The sequence below is a fragment of the Cherax quadricarinatus genome, chromosome 16 (genome assembly GCF_038502225.1).
Source record: "Cherax quadricarinatus isolate ZL_2023a chromosome 16, ASM3850222v1, whole genome shotgun sequence".
NCBI classification, from domain to species: domain Eukaryota; kingdom Metazoa; phylum Arthropoda; class Malacostraca; order Decapoda; family Parastacidae; genus Cherax; species Cherax quadricarinatus.
This window is the reverse complement of record NC_091307.1, coordinates 47,608,159-47,627,752: the sequence shown is the minus strand read 5'-3', so window position 1 is coordinate 47,627,752 and position 19,594 is coordinate 47,608,159. Positions and strand designations below refer to the sequence as shown.

Below are 19,594 nucleotides of genomic sequence, written 5' to 3'. Positions count from 1 at the left end.
TAAGTTTGGGGTGCCAGGTGTAAATGATAATGGGAGCCCTTTGATTGAACTTTGTATAGAAAGGGGTTTAGTTATAGGTAATACATATTTTAAGAAAAAGAGGATAAATAAGTATACACGATATGATGTAGGGCGAAATGACAGTAGTTTGTTGGATTATGTATTGGTAGATAAAAGACTGTTGAGTAGACTTCAGGATGTACATGTTTATAGAGGGGCCACAGATATATCAGATCACTTTCTAGTTGTAGCTACACTGAGAGTAAAAGGTAGATGGGATACAAGGAGAATAGAAGCATCAGGGAAGAGAGAGGTAAAGGTTTATAAACTAAAAGAGGAGGCAGTTAGGGTAAGATATAAACAGCTATTGGAGGATAGATGGGCTAATGAGAGCATAGGCAATGGGGTCGAAGAGGTATGGGGTAGGTTTAAAAATGTAGTGTTAGAGTGTTCAGCAGAAGTTTGTGGTTACAGGAAAGTGGGTGCAGGAGGGAAGAGGAGCGATTGGTGGAATGATGATGTAAAGAGAGTAGTAAGGGAGAAAAAGTTAGCATATGAGAAGTTTTTACAAAGTAGAAGTGATGCAAGGAGGGAAGAGTATATGGAGAAAAAGAGAGAAGTTAAGAGAGTGGTGAAGCAATGTAAAAAGAGAGCAAATGAGAGAGTGGGTGAGATGTTATCAACAAATTTTGTTGAAAATAAGAAAAAGTTTTGGAGTGAGATTAACAAGTTAAGAAAGCCTAGAGAACAAATGGATTTGTCAGTTAAAAATAGGAGAGGAGAGTTATTAAATGGAGAGTTAGAGGTATTGGGAAGATGGAAGGAATATTTTGAGGAATTGTTAAATGTTGATGAAGATAGGGAAGCTGTGATTTCGTGTATAGGGCAAGGAGGAATAACATCTTGTAGGAGTGAGGAAGAGTCAGTTGTGAGTGTGGGGGAAGTTCGTGAGGCAGTAGGTAAAATGAAAGGGGGTAAGGCAGCCGGGATTGATGGGATAAAGATAGAAATGTTAAAAGCAGGTGGGGATATAGTTTTGGAGTGGTTGGTGCAATTATTTAATAAATGTATGGAAGAGGGTAAGGTACCTAGGGATTGGCAGAGAGCATGCATAGTTCCTTTGTATAAAGGCAAAGGGGATAAAAGAGAGTGCAAAAATTATAGGGGGATAAGTCTGTTGAGTGTACCTGGTAAAGTGTATGGTAGAGTTATAATTGAAAGAATTAAGAGTAAGACGGAGAATAGGATAGCAGATGAACAAGGAGGCTTTAGGAAAGGTAGGGGGTGTGTGGACCAGGTGTTTACAGTGAAACATATAAGTGAACAGTATTTAGATAAGGCTAAAGAGGTCTTTGTGGCATTTATGGATTTGGAAAAGGCGTATGACAGGGTGGATAGGGGGGCAATGTGGCAGATGTTGCAAGTGTATGGTGTAGGAGGTAGGTTACTGAAAGCAGTGAAGAGTTTTTACGAGGATAGTGAGGCTCAAGTTAGAGTATGTAGGAAAGAGGGGAATTTTTTCCCAGTAAAAGTAGGCCTTAGACAAGGATGTGTGATGTCACCGTGGTTGTTTAATATATTTATAGATGGGGTTGTAAGAGAAGTAAATGCGAGGGTCTTGGCAAGAGGCGTGGAGTTAAAAGATAAAGAATCACACACAAAGTGGGAGTTGTCACAGCTGCTCTTTGCTGATGACACTGTGCTCTTGGGAGATTCTGAAGAGAAGTTGCAGAGATTGGTGGATGAATTTGGTAGGGTGTGCAAAAGAAGAAAATTAAAGGTGAATACAGGAAAGAGTAAGGTTATGAGGATAACAAAAAGATTAGGTGATGAAAGATTGAATATCAGATTGGAGGGAGAGAGTATGGAGGAGGTGAACGTATTCAGATATTTGGGAGTGGACGTGTCAGCGGATGGGTCTATGAAAGATGAGGTGAATCATAGAATTGATGAGGGAAAAAGAGTGAGTGGTGCACTTAGGAGTCTGTGGAGACAAAGAACTTTGTCCTTGGAGGCAAAGAGGGGAATGTATGAGAGTATAGTTTTACCAACGCTCTTATATGGGTGTGAAGCGTGGGTGATGAATGTTGCAGCGAGGAGAAGGCTGGAGGCAGTGGAGATGTCATGTCTGAGGGCAATGTGTGGTGTGAATATAATGCAGAGAATTCGTAGTTTGGAAGTTAGGAGGAGGTGCGGGATTACCAAAACTGTTGTCCAGAGGGCTGAGGAAGGGTTGTTGAGGTGGTTCGGACATGTAGAGAGAATGGAGCGAAACAGAATGACTTCAAGAGTGTATCAGTCTGTAGTGGAAGGAAGGCGGGGTAGGGGTCGGCCTAGGAAGGGTTGGAGGGAGGGGGTAAAGGAGGTTTTGTGTGCGAGGGGCTTGGACTTCCAGCAGGCATGCGTGAGCGTGTTTGATAGGAGTGAATGGAGACAAATGGTTTTTAATACTTGACGTGCTGTTGGAGTGTGAGCAAAGTAACATTTATGAAGGGATTCAGGGAAACCGGCAGGCCGGACTTGAGTCCTGGAGATGGGAAGTACAGTGCCTGCACTCTGAAGGAGGGGTGTTAATGTTGCAGTTTAAAAACTGTAGTGTAAAGCACCCTTCTGGCAAGACAGTGATGGAGTGAATGATGGTGAAAGTTTTTCTTTTTCGGGCCACCCTGCCTTGGTGGGAATCGGCCGGTGTGATAATAAAAAAAAAAAAAATATATATATATATATATATATATATATATATGTATATATATATATATATATATATATATATATATATATATATATATATATATATATATGTATATATATATATGTATATATATATATATATATATATATATATATATATATATATATATATATATATATATATATATATATATATATATATATATATATATATATAGAGAGAGAGAGAGAGAGAGAGAGAGAGAGAGAGAGAGAGCAAGGAATCAATACTTTTGCTTGGAGAGCATGAAATCACATCATCAGAGGGTGTCCAGCAAGGGGATCCTCTCGCAATATGTCTCTTCTGACCAGTGAGCTAAACATCTGGTTCCTGGATGATGGCACACTAGCAAGTACAAAGGATTCCCATCTAGATGATCTTACACAGGTGATGACACGGGACAGGAAATGGGTCTCATCATGAATTCATCCTAACGGAAATTATCTCAGTCAGTCAACAAGTGATAGATGCAGTTACATCAAAACTACCAGGAGCATCAGTCATTGCCCCCACAAATAGCGTCTTGCTTGGAGCACCTCCGGGAAGCGATACCATTGACAAAATTATCGGGAAGAAACTGGAAGAGACGAGGAATAGGCAGTCTTGACACCCACGATGCCTTTTATGTTCTCACAAAGTGCTTGAGTCTACCCAGATTGACTTATTTCCTAAGATGTCCACCTTCACATGATAACCCCCATACTGCACTCGTATGTCAGTATCCAGAGGCAGATTTTTATGAAAGTACTTAACCTTACTCTAGAAAATGGGCTGTGGAACCAAGCTACACTTCTAGTCAGTCTAGGAAGCACTGGTATCCGCAAGTCATTACAGATTGCACTACCTGCTTTCCTGTCCTCATGCGTTGCATCCAGAGAGCTAGTAGCAGCGATTCTCTCTGAACATCTTAGGGACAAGATTGGAGTCCAGGACCAAAATTCATTGACGTAGTCATGATCTGGGATAATCTAACGGGCTCTGAAACCAGACCTGCTCCCCCCAACAACTACAAACAGTCGCACTGGGATGGCTCGATAGTAAAAAATATAGCCTCAGCAATGCTTGAGTGTGTGTGTCAGGGAAAGATAGAGCCCGCCTCCTCGAGGTGAGAGCTCCTCATGCAGTTGACTTTCTGTTCCCAACTCCAGCCTTGGCACACGCCTCGACCCACAGAGAATCCGCATTGGTGTTGCCCTTCGACCTGTCGCCCCTACTCTCACCGAACACATGTGTATTTGTAGCAGTGAAGCAGCATACCGTATAGCAGAGGGAAAAATTGCAAGACATGAGGAGGTTAATGACATTATCAAGAGGAGCCTCACAACAGCCGGATGCCCAGCAGTAAGGGAGCCTCCCCAACTATGCAGATCCAATGGCAGCCAAAAGCGTCCAGATGGTATCACCCTTCAAGCCTGGACAGACGGGAAGCAGGTTCTGTGGGACAACACATGTGCATCTACTTTGGCTGATACCTAACTCCAATACACCAGAGAGGAAAAAAGGGCAGCCGCCAGCTTCAGGGCTTCCCAAAAGTCTGGAATATATGCGTACATTTTCCATTATTATTTTGTTCCCATAGGCTCAGAGACCCTTGGTTCATGGGGAAAGAGTGTATCTATGTTCCTTTTAAGGAGCAAGGCAAAAGACTCATCAGGGTAACTAGGGAGCCCAGTGCAGTTAGTTTTCTGTTCCAGCAACTCAGCACTGCTGTTCAGAGGGGTAATGTCTGCTATATTTTGGGCATGCGCCCCAGCTCTGAGGAGCTGGATGAGATTTTTGCATTATAATCAGTGAGAAACACGTATGTACTAGACATGTATCTCTAACTTATCATATACTGTATATGTCATCTTTACACACACACACACACACACACACACACACACACACACACACACACACACACACACACACACACACACACACACACACATATATATATATATATATATATATATATATATATATATATATATATATGTGAGTGTGTGTGTGTGTGTGTGTGTGTGTCTGTGTGTGTGTGTGTGTGTGTGTGTGTGTGTGTGTGTGTGTGTGTGTGTGTGTGTTGTGTGTATTTATTATGTTGATAGACAGCAACCACCCTGGGAGGTACTTTCGTCATGCCAAGTGAGTGTAAAACGGAAGCCTGTAATTGTTTTACATGATGGTAGGATTGCTGGTGTCCTTTTTTCTGTCTCATAAACATGCAAGATTTCAGGTACGTCTTGCTACTTCTACTTACACTTAGGTCACACTACACATACAGATACAAGCATATATATACACACACCCCTCTGGGTTTTCTCCTATTTTCTTTCTAGTTCTTGTTTATTTCCTCTTATCTCCATGGGGAAGTGGAACAGAATTCTTCCTCCGTAAGCCATGCGTGTTCTAAGAGGAGACTAAAATGCCGGGAGCAAGGGGCTAGTAACCCCTTCTCCTGTATATATTACTAAATGTAAAAGGAGAAACTTTCGTGATTCCTTTTGGGCCACCCTTCCTCGGTGGGATACGGCCGATGTGTTGAAAGAAGAAAGATATATATTTATATATGTGTGTGCGTGTGTACAGAGAGAAAGAGACATAGAAAGACAAGCAATAAATTACCTGTTCTCGTAAAGTGTTGAGAGATCAATGCCTTCATGCCACTGTCAACCTCTAATAAAACGTGGTCACCCTGCTTCACCAAAGAGTCCATAAGTTCAGGAAACTGAGCCTGTGTTTTCCATATAAGACGACCATTCCTTTCCGCGTCGGCCATCTCACGATATATACCTGATTTAGCTGACTGAAAAACTACAATCTAATCAGACATTTGACTCACTACTTATTCTCATGGATTAAATTTGTGTTATTAAAGATTTATTAAAATAACTGAAAAGAGAATATGCTCTTTCGTCACCTGCAATACTTCTTCCAGACCGGAGCCTACCATCCATATCATTGTAACGGAAGTGTCATTCAGCACCTGTTGCCGGGACTGGTAAGGCTGTGCTATGTGTCTCACTGTCAGGAGGGCCATAAGGTTGCCTGAGTAGCTCCGTGTTAACACTAGCGTTCCCATCATCCACACCACCAACAATATACGTTCCCACCACCAGTACACCGGTACAGACAAATCTGTAGCATTTACCGGAAATGATCTATGTTAATATGAGTGTTAATCATTTTCCACATTATCATCACCTCCAGTTCCCTCTTCCATAAATACACACACTAACCTTGCTGCAATAATATTCGTAGGTAGTCAAATATGACCTGTAACCAAATGCCTTGAACAATGTACTTGTATGAGAACCACAAGTTCATGAGAAATATTGCGGTCGCAAGCACCAGCATCACAGCCAAGATGGCCGCCCACACCAGCGGCTCCAGGGGGAATATGAAACCCCAGGGGTCCTCCTCAGGAACACCTCGAGCACCCAAGATCCTCCAGTAGTCTACAAATATTGAGGCAGTGAAGTCCACTACTTCAGCTCGATCTTGACGTATCATAAAAGGGCCAGCAGCAATGGCAACTTCCTGTATAAAAAAATCCCATACGTATTTACAATATTATAAATCCGTGTATCATTTTTAACTATAACTTTAGAATCTAACTTAAGTTAGAAGGAAAGACAAGTACTTTAAATATTCAGTTATTAAGTTTTCTGATTTTAGGCTCTTATAATGAACAAGAAACATGAACTCAATTGACAAGTTCACAAATATCGAAAATTCTTTATTCCCTAAATTAAAGATTTAAGAAATAAACATTACCTGGCCGGGTTGTAATCCTCTAAAGCTAGTTGTAATCACCATGCTGCAATCCGAGATTGCAGTCACTTAACCTCATTGTACTTGTAAACGTACGTTATCTTTATGCAACTGTACATAAAGGGCTTACTGGTATTGGATATATATTACATTGTAACGACGTGTAGGACAACGTCCCAAGGTGGGTGAAGAGGTGCAGGAAAGGTGCGGAGAAGCAGCATCTTAAGGCACCAAATCTTTAGAAACCTTTGTGGCATAATGAGCAATTATGCCATTTTGTCATTGGCCGCCCCGGGTGACACCATCAAGGGGTGACACCATCAAGGGGTGACACCATAAAGCCTCTAAAGAAGATGACACTAATGCCCAAAAGAATGCTGCAGCAACCTAAGAGAAAAATTCTTTGTTTCTATATAGCTTATTATATGATTACAGAGTACAAATAAGCCTATATAGAGAAAAACCAATGACGTTATAAGAAAAACTACGATAAATCGACAATTTTATTTACGATATATTGGAAAAACCCTTAATCCACATTGCATCACTGTGATCACTCATCACTGACCTGAGGAGTATAGATTTCCAACAGAGAGAAGAATCATGTTAAAGAAAATGATAGGGAAGCAGACGAGATATTCCGGACTCATTCTATAGAAAGAAAACAAGAGGGCGATATTGGAGTGCATTGATCGTTTTTATAATGAACTCTAGATGCGATCAAAGACATTCAAGGATGTGGCAGCCGTGTTTGAGGTCATTCAAATGAAGAATCTTGTGCAAGCTACTGAAGAAGAATTGGAGGTGATTCTTCAAGACTCACAGTCTTCTATAATGAAATATGCAAGAATGAACTCATGCTTGAAATACCAAGACTTAGGAGGCACCTGCAAGCTGCTGATGTTGATCTTGAAAAAGTTAAGCACTGGACTGCACTGTATGCACTAACATTCATAGCTGAATGAGATTTCATTGAATCTCTTCCAACTCTGACACTCTGCCTGAGGTTATTCTTACTATGTGTGTTTCTGTGGCTTCTTGTGAAAGGAGTTTCTCCAAGTTGAAGCTGATTAAAAACTATTTACGGTCTACAATGAGTCAATCCAGAATCTCTGACCTAGCAATGTTATCCATAGTAAATGGGTCAGTTGAGAGCCTTGATTTTGAAGATGTGATAAATGATTTTGCAGGATTGCAGACAAGGCAATGTAAGATCTGATTCATTGAGATGTTACCTGTACTCAAGGTCAAATCAGAACTAGTGTTTCTCTGATATTGCAATGTTTTTCTTTATTTTTTTTTATTTTTTTTTTTTGGGGGGGGGAGCAATTGTAGAAGATGAATAAATGTAGGATGTGTTGTCTGTACTCCAAGTTGTATTTGAGTTTATGTTTCCTCAGTATTACTACGGTTATTTATTTTATCATTAATAAAGTTGAAAAGAATTGCCCCGTTCGGTTTATGACCTTTGAACGTTCTCATTGCAATACATTAGTTATTGGGCATGCAGTAACAAAAACTCCATTAAACCGTTCTTTTCTGGAGCCTCACTATGTGCTTTGAAGAAGAAGGATGGGGAAATCAGACCCATTGCTGTTGGAAACACTCTTCGCCGTCTCGTTGCCAAAGCAGCAGAAAGAAACATTCGCCTAGAAGCTGCCAGTTTACTCCAGCCACACCAACTGGGCTTTGGGGTCTCTCAAGGCAGTGAAGCCGCAGCTCATGCGGCAAGGACCTACATCAGGGACCTACCAGAAGACAAGGCCGTAGTCAAACTTGATTTTAGAAATGCCTTTAATGTGGAGAAGAGAGATGTTGTCTTGCCGGCTACAGCAAACCCTCAATTCTTTTGTTTGGAGAACTTAAAATTCGCTCATCAGAGGGTGTTCGGCAGGGTGACCCACTCGCTCCACTTCTTTTCTGCTTGGCAGTAAGAGGACTAACTTCCAGCCTATGGAGCGAGCTCAACATCTGGTGCCTGGATGATGGCACTGTGGCAAGTACTGAAGAGTTCCTCTCAGAGGACCGACATCAGGTGAAAATACAGGGAGAAGACTTGAGATTCATCCTTAAAATCTCCAAGAGTGAAATCATCACAGCGAACCAGGAAATAATCAATGTCGTGTGAAGAATCCTCTCGCTTGTCCTATATGGCAAGATGAGCGTTGCTATTTAAGCCAAGATCGGAAGTTCTGCCTATTCGGCACGACATATATATATATATATATATATATATATATATATATATATATATATATATATATATATATATATATATATATATGTATATATATATATATATATATATATATATATATATATATATATATTATTGTACCCACGGAACAGGTGGTATTGATCCATAACAACACTGCACTAGCCAAGGAGTCGAACCCATGCTGTTTTGGCCCTCCTCATGGTGAGAGAAAATGCATGACGCTTTAGACCACTAGACCACGCAATTGTGTGATCTAGTGATGCAGGATTGTGTGGTCTAAAGCATCATGCATTTTCTCTCACCAGGCGTCGGGCCAAAACAGCATGGGTTCGACTCCTTGTAATGTAAAAATTAATAACATTGTACGGTAAGAACCTTAGAAAAATTACCTAACCTTATTATAACAAGCGCAATTTAATTTAGCCTAATCCAATAAAATATATTTTAGATAAGTTTACAATAATTTAATAATAAACAAACACAATGATATTTTATTTTCGTTAGGTTCAGAATGATTTTTTTGCAAAATTATTGCATACACAAATTTTGGTTTGCACTTGCTTAGCAAGAAGAGCGTTGCTATTTAATCCAAAAATCACAAGTTTTACCTATTCGACACGACATATGGGTGAAATCGTATTATTGATACAACACCAATAAGTTGATCAACTTAACTGTGTTGTATCAACAGTACAACACTTGTTTCACACAGCTAGAAATGACTTAATTAAAAAGAATTATTTTTTTTTTAAATTACATATATAATTAAACTTACAATAAATATATGAAGCAATTTCAAGAATAAAATTAGTGCACTGACATATAATATAGAGTTGAGATTTTCAGACCCTTAAAATAATTGAGAGTTCTCTAGGATTGTACTCCCTGTGTTTGTTGAGAATTCTGTGTTGCAAATAAATCCTTGAATTAATATTTAACTAATATTAGTCGAATATTCTTCACATCGTCAAGAATTTTTTTTACGTCAATTGGTCTCTAAAAATCGAAATGATTTTCACTAAGAAAGAGTTCTACTAAATTGTAATCAATCTTAAATTTCTGAATTGATAATACATACAAAACAGAGTTATTGAGTAATACATAACGGATTCTTAGGATTAATTGAGTTACTAAGCAGCTTTCAAATGTATTACAAAAAATAAATATGGGTGTTCCCCTCTTTTTTGTTAGGAAATAAAATATGTTTTTTTAAAACACGATTACACTTCATAGTACTCACCTCTGTCATGACCATCCTCATCATTCCGGTCCATGAGCCGTTACCAAGCTTAGAACCCCAGACTCCATCAGGAGGTCGAACGTTAGAGTAACTGGTGAAAAAAAATATTAATAATTTTGCAATTCATTATTCATACTTAATCATTTATATATTTATTTTTGCCTGGGTGTTAGTGTTATCTGTAACTGTTTGTTGTTTTGGCCAAATCCTAGTTTTTGTTTCCTCACCTTGGTCTCGGTCCATTCATCGGGGATTAATTGGCCGAGTATATGCGTCTGAGTATATTTGACAATTATGACGCATTTTACCTGGTCGACAGGTTCAGGTCTATTAATCTCTCTTTACAATTAATATCTGAGATCATTCTCTCTTTGAACGTCTACAGATTTATAGTTTACCTACTTCATGAGTGTGGCAAGCGTCAAGTACACTACAATTTATTTAGCGATATTAGCTGCTTAGACAGCAGCCTGAGTGGACGTCCAGTCATAGCTCCTCCAACTTTTCCGAGTGTGGTTTACCCGTGTACACATTTACCACGGGATTCAGGAAACGAGTAAACACAGTTGGCATTGAACTACTGAAGGAAGCTCTAATGCCAGATGTGTCGAACGTGTTGTTACACACTGTGGCACGCAAAGAGTATGTAACCTTTATTCGTCGCATGTACACACCCCTCATTATTAAGAGGCTACCTCCCCAACCAGCGAACCTGGTACTAAGGAGTGAATGATGGGGCCCCATAGTTCAATCAATACCTAGATTCAGCCAATGAGAAGGTGGTTCTGGCAATTATGGAGGTGGCGTGGTCACCACTCACCTGTCCACCCTTGTCATTTCCATTCTAGAGCTGGTTGAGCACAGTTGTCCATTCTGTTTCCAGGCTGTCTTTGCCTTTGAATAACCGTGTTGTACACATACATTTCCAACTGTATAAAGTGTACATACTTGTACTTACTATCGCTCTTGGTGAAGGAAAATATATTTCAAAGTCATTCACCTATCTTCGTTCTGCTTATTGCTTCCCTTTATACCCAGGATAACAGGCCTTATTTTGCCGAGGTTGTAATACACACCATAATTAGGGACACACATGGAATAGTTGATGGAGATTTCTGTGGTGTAGGGATGAATAGGGCTACACGATTGTTTATAAAGTTACTGTCTGCCGAGGTGTGTGACAAGATGGTTGACAATTGTCAGAATGTCATGATGGTGGTGAATGAAGACGTCAGAGTGCACTAATTCGTAATGTTCCTTCCTAGGCAGACGAAACTTACGACAAGTGTTCATTTAGTTTCGTAAGATAGTGATAAAACCAGGACGGATCGCAAGTGATGGTATCCTATGTGGGACAGAGACCAACGTTTAAGACTTGTGAAGGGTACAACCATATGGCAGTGGAGTGTCCTTGCAAGAAGATACAACAACAAAGTAGGCATAGGTCATCATCATCATCGGAGAAGAAGCATGCTCAGGCGGAGCAATTATCCAAAATTTATGAAAATGGTAATGATTTGAAATACCCAAAAATCTTTTAAAATTGCTAGAAATACTTTTTACAATCCAAAAAGGGACAACCAGCCTTATTCAACTAAAAATATGTTGGTTCTCCCTTACCATGAAAACTTGGTTGATATGCCTTCTCTTCTTAAGACTTTTAATATCAAAGTTGCATTTAAAAATCTTGATGCAGTCAAAAAAACTTTTGATAAAGAATTCCCCCCAAAATGCTGAGGAATGTGTCTATAATATTCCTTGTAAAATTTGCGATAAAGTTTATTACGGTCAAACTGGTAAAAATCTCGAACTAAGATTAAAACAACATAAATATAGCATTAGAACTGGACAAGATTCCAATGCTCTATTTATTCATGTGAGAGATTTTAACAATCCAATTGATTTTCAAAAAGTTGAGAAAGTTGTATCAAGCAAGTCCTTGGTTGACAGGAATATAATTGAATCTTGTTTCATAAAAAGCAGTTTTGACAATAATATGAATATTTCCTTTGGTTTATGTAAATTAGATCCATTTATGATTAATAGAATTTGGGAAGAATTTAATAATACATTGGACAAATAATAAATTTAAAAATTCTTAATTCTTGGGTAGCATAGTTTATTGGTGGGTTGTGTGAAGAACCTGTCTAGTTGGGCCATCGGGCCTGCTGCAGTGTCCCCTTTCTTATGAGTCACGCGTCAGGTGTTGCTTTGTTGTGGGATGTGATAGTGAGGTGTGGGCTAGACACTTTATATGCCTTCCTTTGATGCATTACTTTTATTGTTCCTTGGTAATGTGAGTAGTCACGAAACCGCTTGGATATATATATATATATATATATATATATATATATATATATATATATATATATATATATATATATATATATATATATATATATATATATATTTATATATATATATGTATATATATATATATATTATACATATATATATATATATATGTATATATTCATATATATATATATATATATATATATATATATATATATATATATATATATATATATATATATATATATATATATATATATATATATATATTAATATATATATATATATATATATATATATATATATATATATATATATATATATATATATATATATATATATATATATATATATATATATATATATATATATATATATATATATATATATATATATACATGTATATAAATACATATATATATGCATACATATACATATATATATATATATATATATATATATATATATATATATATATATATATATATATATATATATATATATATATATATATACATACATATATATATATATATATATATATATATATATATATATATATATATATATATATATATATATATATATGTCGTGCCGAATAGGCAGAACTTGCGATCTTGGCTTAAATAGCAACGTTCATCTTGCCATATAGGACAAGTGAAAATTTGTGTATGCAATAATTTCGCCAAAATCATTCTGAACCTAACGAAAAAAATATATTTCATTGTGATTGTTTAGTATTAAATTATTGTAAACAAATATAAAATATATTTAGTTGGGTTAGGCTCAAATAAGTTGCGCTAGTAATAATAACGTTATATAAGTTTTCTAAGTTCTTTTTGTAGCAAAATTATAAATTTTTACATCAACATTAATGAAAAATATATATCTTTAAACGTATAAGAGAAAATTTTAGAAAGGACGTAATTTTAAATGAGTTCTTGCTAATTGACCAGTTTTACATATTCGGCACGACATATATATATACATATATATATATATATATATATATATATATATATATATATATATATATATATATATATATATATATATATATATATATGTATATATATATATATATATAAATATATATATATATATATATATATATATATATATATATATATATATATATATATATATATATATATATATATATATATATATATATATATATATATATATATACATATATATATATGTCGTGCCGAATACGCAAAACTGGTCAATTAGCAAGAACTTATTTAAAATTAAGTCCTTTCTAAAATTTTCTCTTATACACTTAAAGATATGTTATTTGCATTAATGATAATGTAAAAATTCATAATATTGCACCAAAAGAATCTTAGAAAACTTACCTAACCTTATTACAACAAGAACAATTTATTTAAGCCTAACCTAACTAAATATATTTTAGATACGATTACAATAATTTGATACTAAACAAACAAATAGTTGCATACAGAAATTTTCGCTTGTCCTATATGGCAAGATGAGCGTTGCTATTTAAGCCAAGATCGCAATTTCTGCCTACTCGGCACGACATATATATATATATATATATATATATATATATATATATATATATATATATATATATATATATATATATATATATATATATATATGTCGTGCCGAATATGTAAAACTGGTCAATTAGCAAGAGCTCATTTAAAATTAAGTCCTTTCTAAAATTTTCTCTTATACGTTTAAAGATATATTTTTTTCATTAAAGTTGATGTAAAAATTTATAATTTAGCGCCAAAAGGAACTTAGAAAACTTACCTAACCTTATTATAACAAGAACAATTTATTTTGGCCTAACCCAACTAAATACATTTTAGATTTATTTACAATTATTTAATACTAAACAAACACAATGAAATATATTTTTTTCGTTAGGTTCATAATGATTTTGCCGAAATTATCGCATAAACAAATTTTCACTTGCCCTATATGGCAAGATGAGCGTTGCTATTTAAGCCAAGATCGCAAGTTCTGCCTATTCGGCACGACATATGTATATATATATATATATATATATTTATATATATATATATATATATATATATATATATATATATATATATATATATATATATATATATATATACATATATATATATATATATATATATATATATATATATATATATATATATATATATATATATATATATATATATATATATATATATATATATATATTTATTTATATGTCGTGCCGAATAGGCAGAACTTGCGATCTTGGCTTAAATAGCAACGCTCATCTTGCCATATAGGGCAAGCGAAAATTTGTGTATGCAATAATTTTGCCAAAATCATTCTGAACCTAACGAAAAAAATATATTTCAATGTGTTTGTTTAGCATTAAATTATTGTCAACAAATCTAAAAGATATTTAGTTGGGTTAGGCTAAAATAAATTACTCTTCTTATAATAAAGTTAGGTAAGCTTTTTAAGATTCTTTTAGTGCAAATTTATAAATTTTTACATTAACTTTAATGAAAAAAATATATCTTTAAACGTATAAGAGAAAATTTCAGAAAGGACATAATTTTAAATGAGTTCTTGCTAATTGACCAGTTTTACATATTTGGCACGACATATATATATATACATATATATATATATATATATATATATATATATATATATATATATATATATATATATATATATATATATATATATATATATATATATATATGTATATATATATATATATACATACATATATATATATATATATATATATATATATATATATATATATATATATATATATATATATATATATATATATATATATATATATATATATATATGTATATATATACATACATATATATATATATATATATATATATATATATATATATATATATATATATATATATATATATATATATATGTATATATATATATATATATATATATATATATATATATATATATATATATATATATATATATATATATATACATATATATATTGTTTATTTTTTATTATTATCACACTGGCCGATTCCCACCAAGGCAGGGTGGCCCGAAAAAGAAAAACTTTCACCATCATTCACTCCATCACTGTCTTGCCAGAAGGGTGCTTTACACTACAGTTTTTAAACTGCAACATTAACACCCCTCCTTCAGAGTGCAGGCACTGTACTTCCCATCTCCAGGACTCAAGTCCGGCCTGCCGGTTTCCCTGAACCCCTTCATAAATGTTACTTTGCTCACACTCCAACAGCACGTCAAGTATTAAAAACCATTTGTCTCCATTCACTCCTATCAAACACGCTCACGCATGCCTGCTGGAAGTCCAAGCCCCTCGCACACAAAACCTCCTTTACCCCCTCTCTCCAACCTTTCCTAGGCCGACCCCTACCCCGCCTTCCTTCCACTACAGACTGATACACTCTTGAAGTCATTCTGTTTCGCTCCATTCTCTCTACATGTCCGAACCACCTCAACAACCCTTCCTCAGCCCTCTGGACAACAGTTTTGGTAATCCCGCACCTCCTCCTAACTTCCAAACTACGAATTCTCTGCATTATATTCACACCACACATTGCCCTCAGACATGACATCTCCACTGCCTCCAGCCTTCTCCTCGCTGCAACATTCATCACCCATGCTTCACACCCATATAAGAGCGTTGGTAAAACTATACTCTCATACATTCCCCTCTTTGCCTCCAAGGACAAAGTTCTTTGTCTCCACAGACTCCTAAGTGCACCACTCACTCTTTTTCCCTCATCAATTCTATGATTCACCTCATCTTTCATAGACCCATCCGCTGACACGTCCACTCCCAAATATCTGAATACATTCACCTCCTCCATACTCTCTCCCTCCAATCTGATATCCAATCTTTCATCACCTAATCTTTTTGTTATCCTCATAACCTTACTCTTTCCTGTATTCACCTTTAATTTTCTTCTTTTGCACACCCTACCAAATTCATCAACCAATCTCTGCAACTTCTCTTCAGAATCTCCCAAGAGCACAGTGTCATCAGCAAAGAGCAGCTGTGACAACTCCCACTTTGTGTGTGATTCTTTATCTTTTAACTCCACGCCTCTTGCCAAGACCCTCGCATTTACTTCTCTTACAACCCCATCTATAAATATATTAAACAACCACGGTGACATCACACATCCTTGTCTAAGGCCTACTTTTACTGGGAAATAATTTCCCTCTTTCCTACATACTCTAACTTGAGCCTCACTATCCTCGTAAAAACTCTTCACTGCTTTCAGTAACCTACCTCCTACACCATACACTTGCAACATCTGCCACATTGCCCCCCTATCCACCCTGTCATACGCCTTTTCCAAATCCATAAATGCCACAAAGACCTCTTTAGCCTTATCTAAATACTGTTCACTTATATGTTTCACTGTAAACACCTGGTCCACACACCCCCTACCTTTCCTAAAGCCTCCTTGTTCATCTGCTATCCTATTCTCCGTCTTACTCTTAATTCTTTCAATAATAACTCTACCATACACTTTACCAGGTATACTCAGCAGACTTATCCCCCTATAATTTTTGCACTCTCTTTTATCCCCTTTGCCTTTATACAAAGGAACTATGCATGCTCTCTGCCAATCCCTAGGTACCTTACCCTCTTCCATACATTTATTAAATAATTGCACCAACCACTCCAAAACTATATCCCCACCTGCTTTTAACATTTCTATCTTTATCCCATCAATCCCGGCTGCCTTACCCCCTTTCATTTTACCTACTGCCTCACGAACTTCCCCCACACTCACAACTGGCTCTTCCTCACTCCTTCAAGATGTTATTCCTCCTTGCCCTATACACGAAATCACAGCTTCCCTATCTTCATCAACATTTAACAATTCCTCAAAATATTCCCTCCATCTTCCCAATACCTCTAACTCTCCATTTAATAACTCTCCTCTCCTATTTTTAACTGACAAATCCATTTGTTCTCTAGGCATTCTTAACTTGTTAATCTCACTCCAAAACTTTTTCTTATTTTCAACAAAATTTGTTGATAACATCTCACCCACTCTCTCATTTGCTCTCTTTTTACATTGCTTCACCACTCTCTTAACCTCTCTCTTTTTCTCCATATACTCTTCCCTCCTTGCATCACTTCTACTTTGTAAAAACTTCTCATATGCTAACTTTTTCTCCCTTACTACTCTCTTTACATCATCATTCCACCAATCGCTCCTCTTCCCTCCTGCACCCACTTTCCTGTAACCACAAACTTCTGCTGAACACTCTAACACTACATTTTTAAACCTACCCCATACCTCTTCGACCCCATTGTCTATGCTCTCATTAGCCCATCTATCCTCCAATAGCTGTTTATATCTTACCCTAACTGCCTCCTCTTTTAGTTTATAAACCTTCACCTCTCTCTTCCCTGATGCTTCTATTCTCCTTGTATCCCATCTACCTTTTACTCTCAGTGTAGCTACAACTAGAAAGTGATCTGATATATCTGTGGCCCCTCTATAAACATGTACATCCTGAAGTCTACTCAACAGTCTTTTATCTACCAATACATAATCCAACAAACTACTGTCATTTCGCCCTACATCATATCTTGTATACTTATTTATCCTCTTTTTCTTAAAATATGTATTACCTATAACTAAACCCCTTTCTATACAAAGTTCAATCAAAGGGCTCCCATTATCATTTACACCTGGCACCCCAAACTTACCTACCACACCCTCTCTAAAAGTTTCTCCTACTTTAGCATTCAGGTCCCCTACCACAATTACTCTCTCACTTGGTTCAAAGGCTCCTATACATTCACTTAACATCTCCCAAAATCTCTCTCTCTCCTCTGCATTCCTCTCTTCTCCAGGTGCATACACGCTTGTTATGACCCACTTCTCGCATCCAACCTTTACTTTAATCCACATAATTCTTGAATTTACACATTCATATTCTCTTTTCTCCTTCCATAACTGATCATTTAACATTACTGCTACCCCTTCCTTTGCTCTAACTCTCTCAGATACTCCAGATTTAATTCCATTTATTTCCCCCCCCACTGAAACTCTCCTACCCCCTTCAGCTTTGTTTCGCTTAGGGCCAGGACATCCAACTTCTTTTCATTCATAACATCAGCAATCATCTGTTTCTTGTCATCCGCACTACATCCACGCACATTTAAGCATCCCAGTTTTATAAAGTTTTTCTTCTTCTCTTTTTTATTAAATGTCTACAGGAGAAGGGGTTACTAGCCCATTGCTCCCGGCATTTTAGTCGCCTCATACGACACGCATGGCTTACGGAGGAAAGATTCTTTTCCACTTCCCCATGGACAATAGAAGAAATAAAAAGAACAAGAGCTATTTAGAAAAAGGAGAAAAACCTAGATGTATGTATATATGCATGTGCGTGTCTGTGAAGTGTAACCAAAGTGTAAGTAGGAGTAGCAAGATATCCCTGTTATCTAGCGTGTTTAAGAGACAGAAAAAAAACCAGCAATCCTACCATCATGCAAAAAAGTTACAAGTTTCTGTTTCACAGTCATCTGGCATATATATATATATATATATATATATATATATATATATATATATATATATATATATATCTATATAAGTCGTGTCGAATAGGCAGAACTTACGATCTCGGCTTAAATAGCAACGCTCATCTTGCCATATAGGACAAGTGAAAATTTGTGTATGGAATAATTTCGCGAAAATCATTCTGAACCTAACGAAAAAAATATATTTCACTGCGTTTGCTTAGTATTAAATAATTGTTAACAAATCTAAAATATATTTAGTTGGGTTAGGTTAAAATAAATTGCTCTTGTTATAATAAGGATAGGTAAGTTTTCTAAGATTCTTTTGTTGCAAAATTAAAAATTTTTACATTTCATTAATGAAAAAAATATATCTTTAAACGTAAAAGAGAAAATTTCAGAAAGGACATAATTTTAAATGAGTTCTTGCTAATTGACCAGTTTTACATATTCGGCACGACATATGTATATACACACACACACACATATGTATATATATATATATATATATATATATATATATATATATATATATATATATATATATATATACCACTATTATATATATATATATATATATATATATATATATATATATATATATATATATATATATATATATATATATATATATATATATATATATATATATTAGTCAAGAAGATAGTGCCCGAACGCTTGAGAGACTTGGTAGGAGCTCAAGACCCCAGGTTTACTGAAGCAGCAATTCGGTGGGACACCCTTACAGACTCCTCCAGTAGACCAGCTCCTCCCAAACAGCACAAACAGTCCCACTGGGACAAACCAATCATGGAAAAAATC

The 19,594-nt window shown here is 35.6% G+C and overlaps 1 protein-coding gene across 1 annotated transcript in view; it reads right to left on the bottom strand.

The window, feature by feature from the left end:
* Nucleotides 1–19,594, bottom strand: part of LOC138852788 (glutamate receptor-like) — a 57,713-nt gene that overhangs the window by 16,991 nt on the left and 21,128 nt on the right. Inside the window, exons 8-11 of the mRNA XM_070085667.1 lie at nt 9,946–10,036; nt 5,953–6,253; nt 5,634–5,851; nt 5,339–5,519 (exon numbers count right to left, since the gene is read on the bottom strand). Coding sequence (XP_069941768.1) covers nt 5,339–5,519; nt 5,634–5,851; nt 5,953–6,253; nt 9,946–10,036 — 791 coding nt within the window. The remainder of the gene's footprint in view (nt 1–5,338; nt 5,520–5,633; nt 5,852–5,952; nt 6,254–9,945; nt 10,037–19,594) is intronic.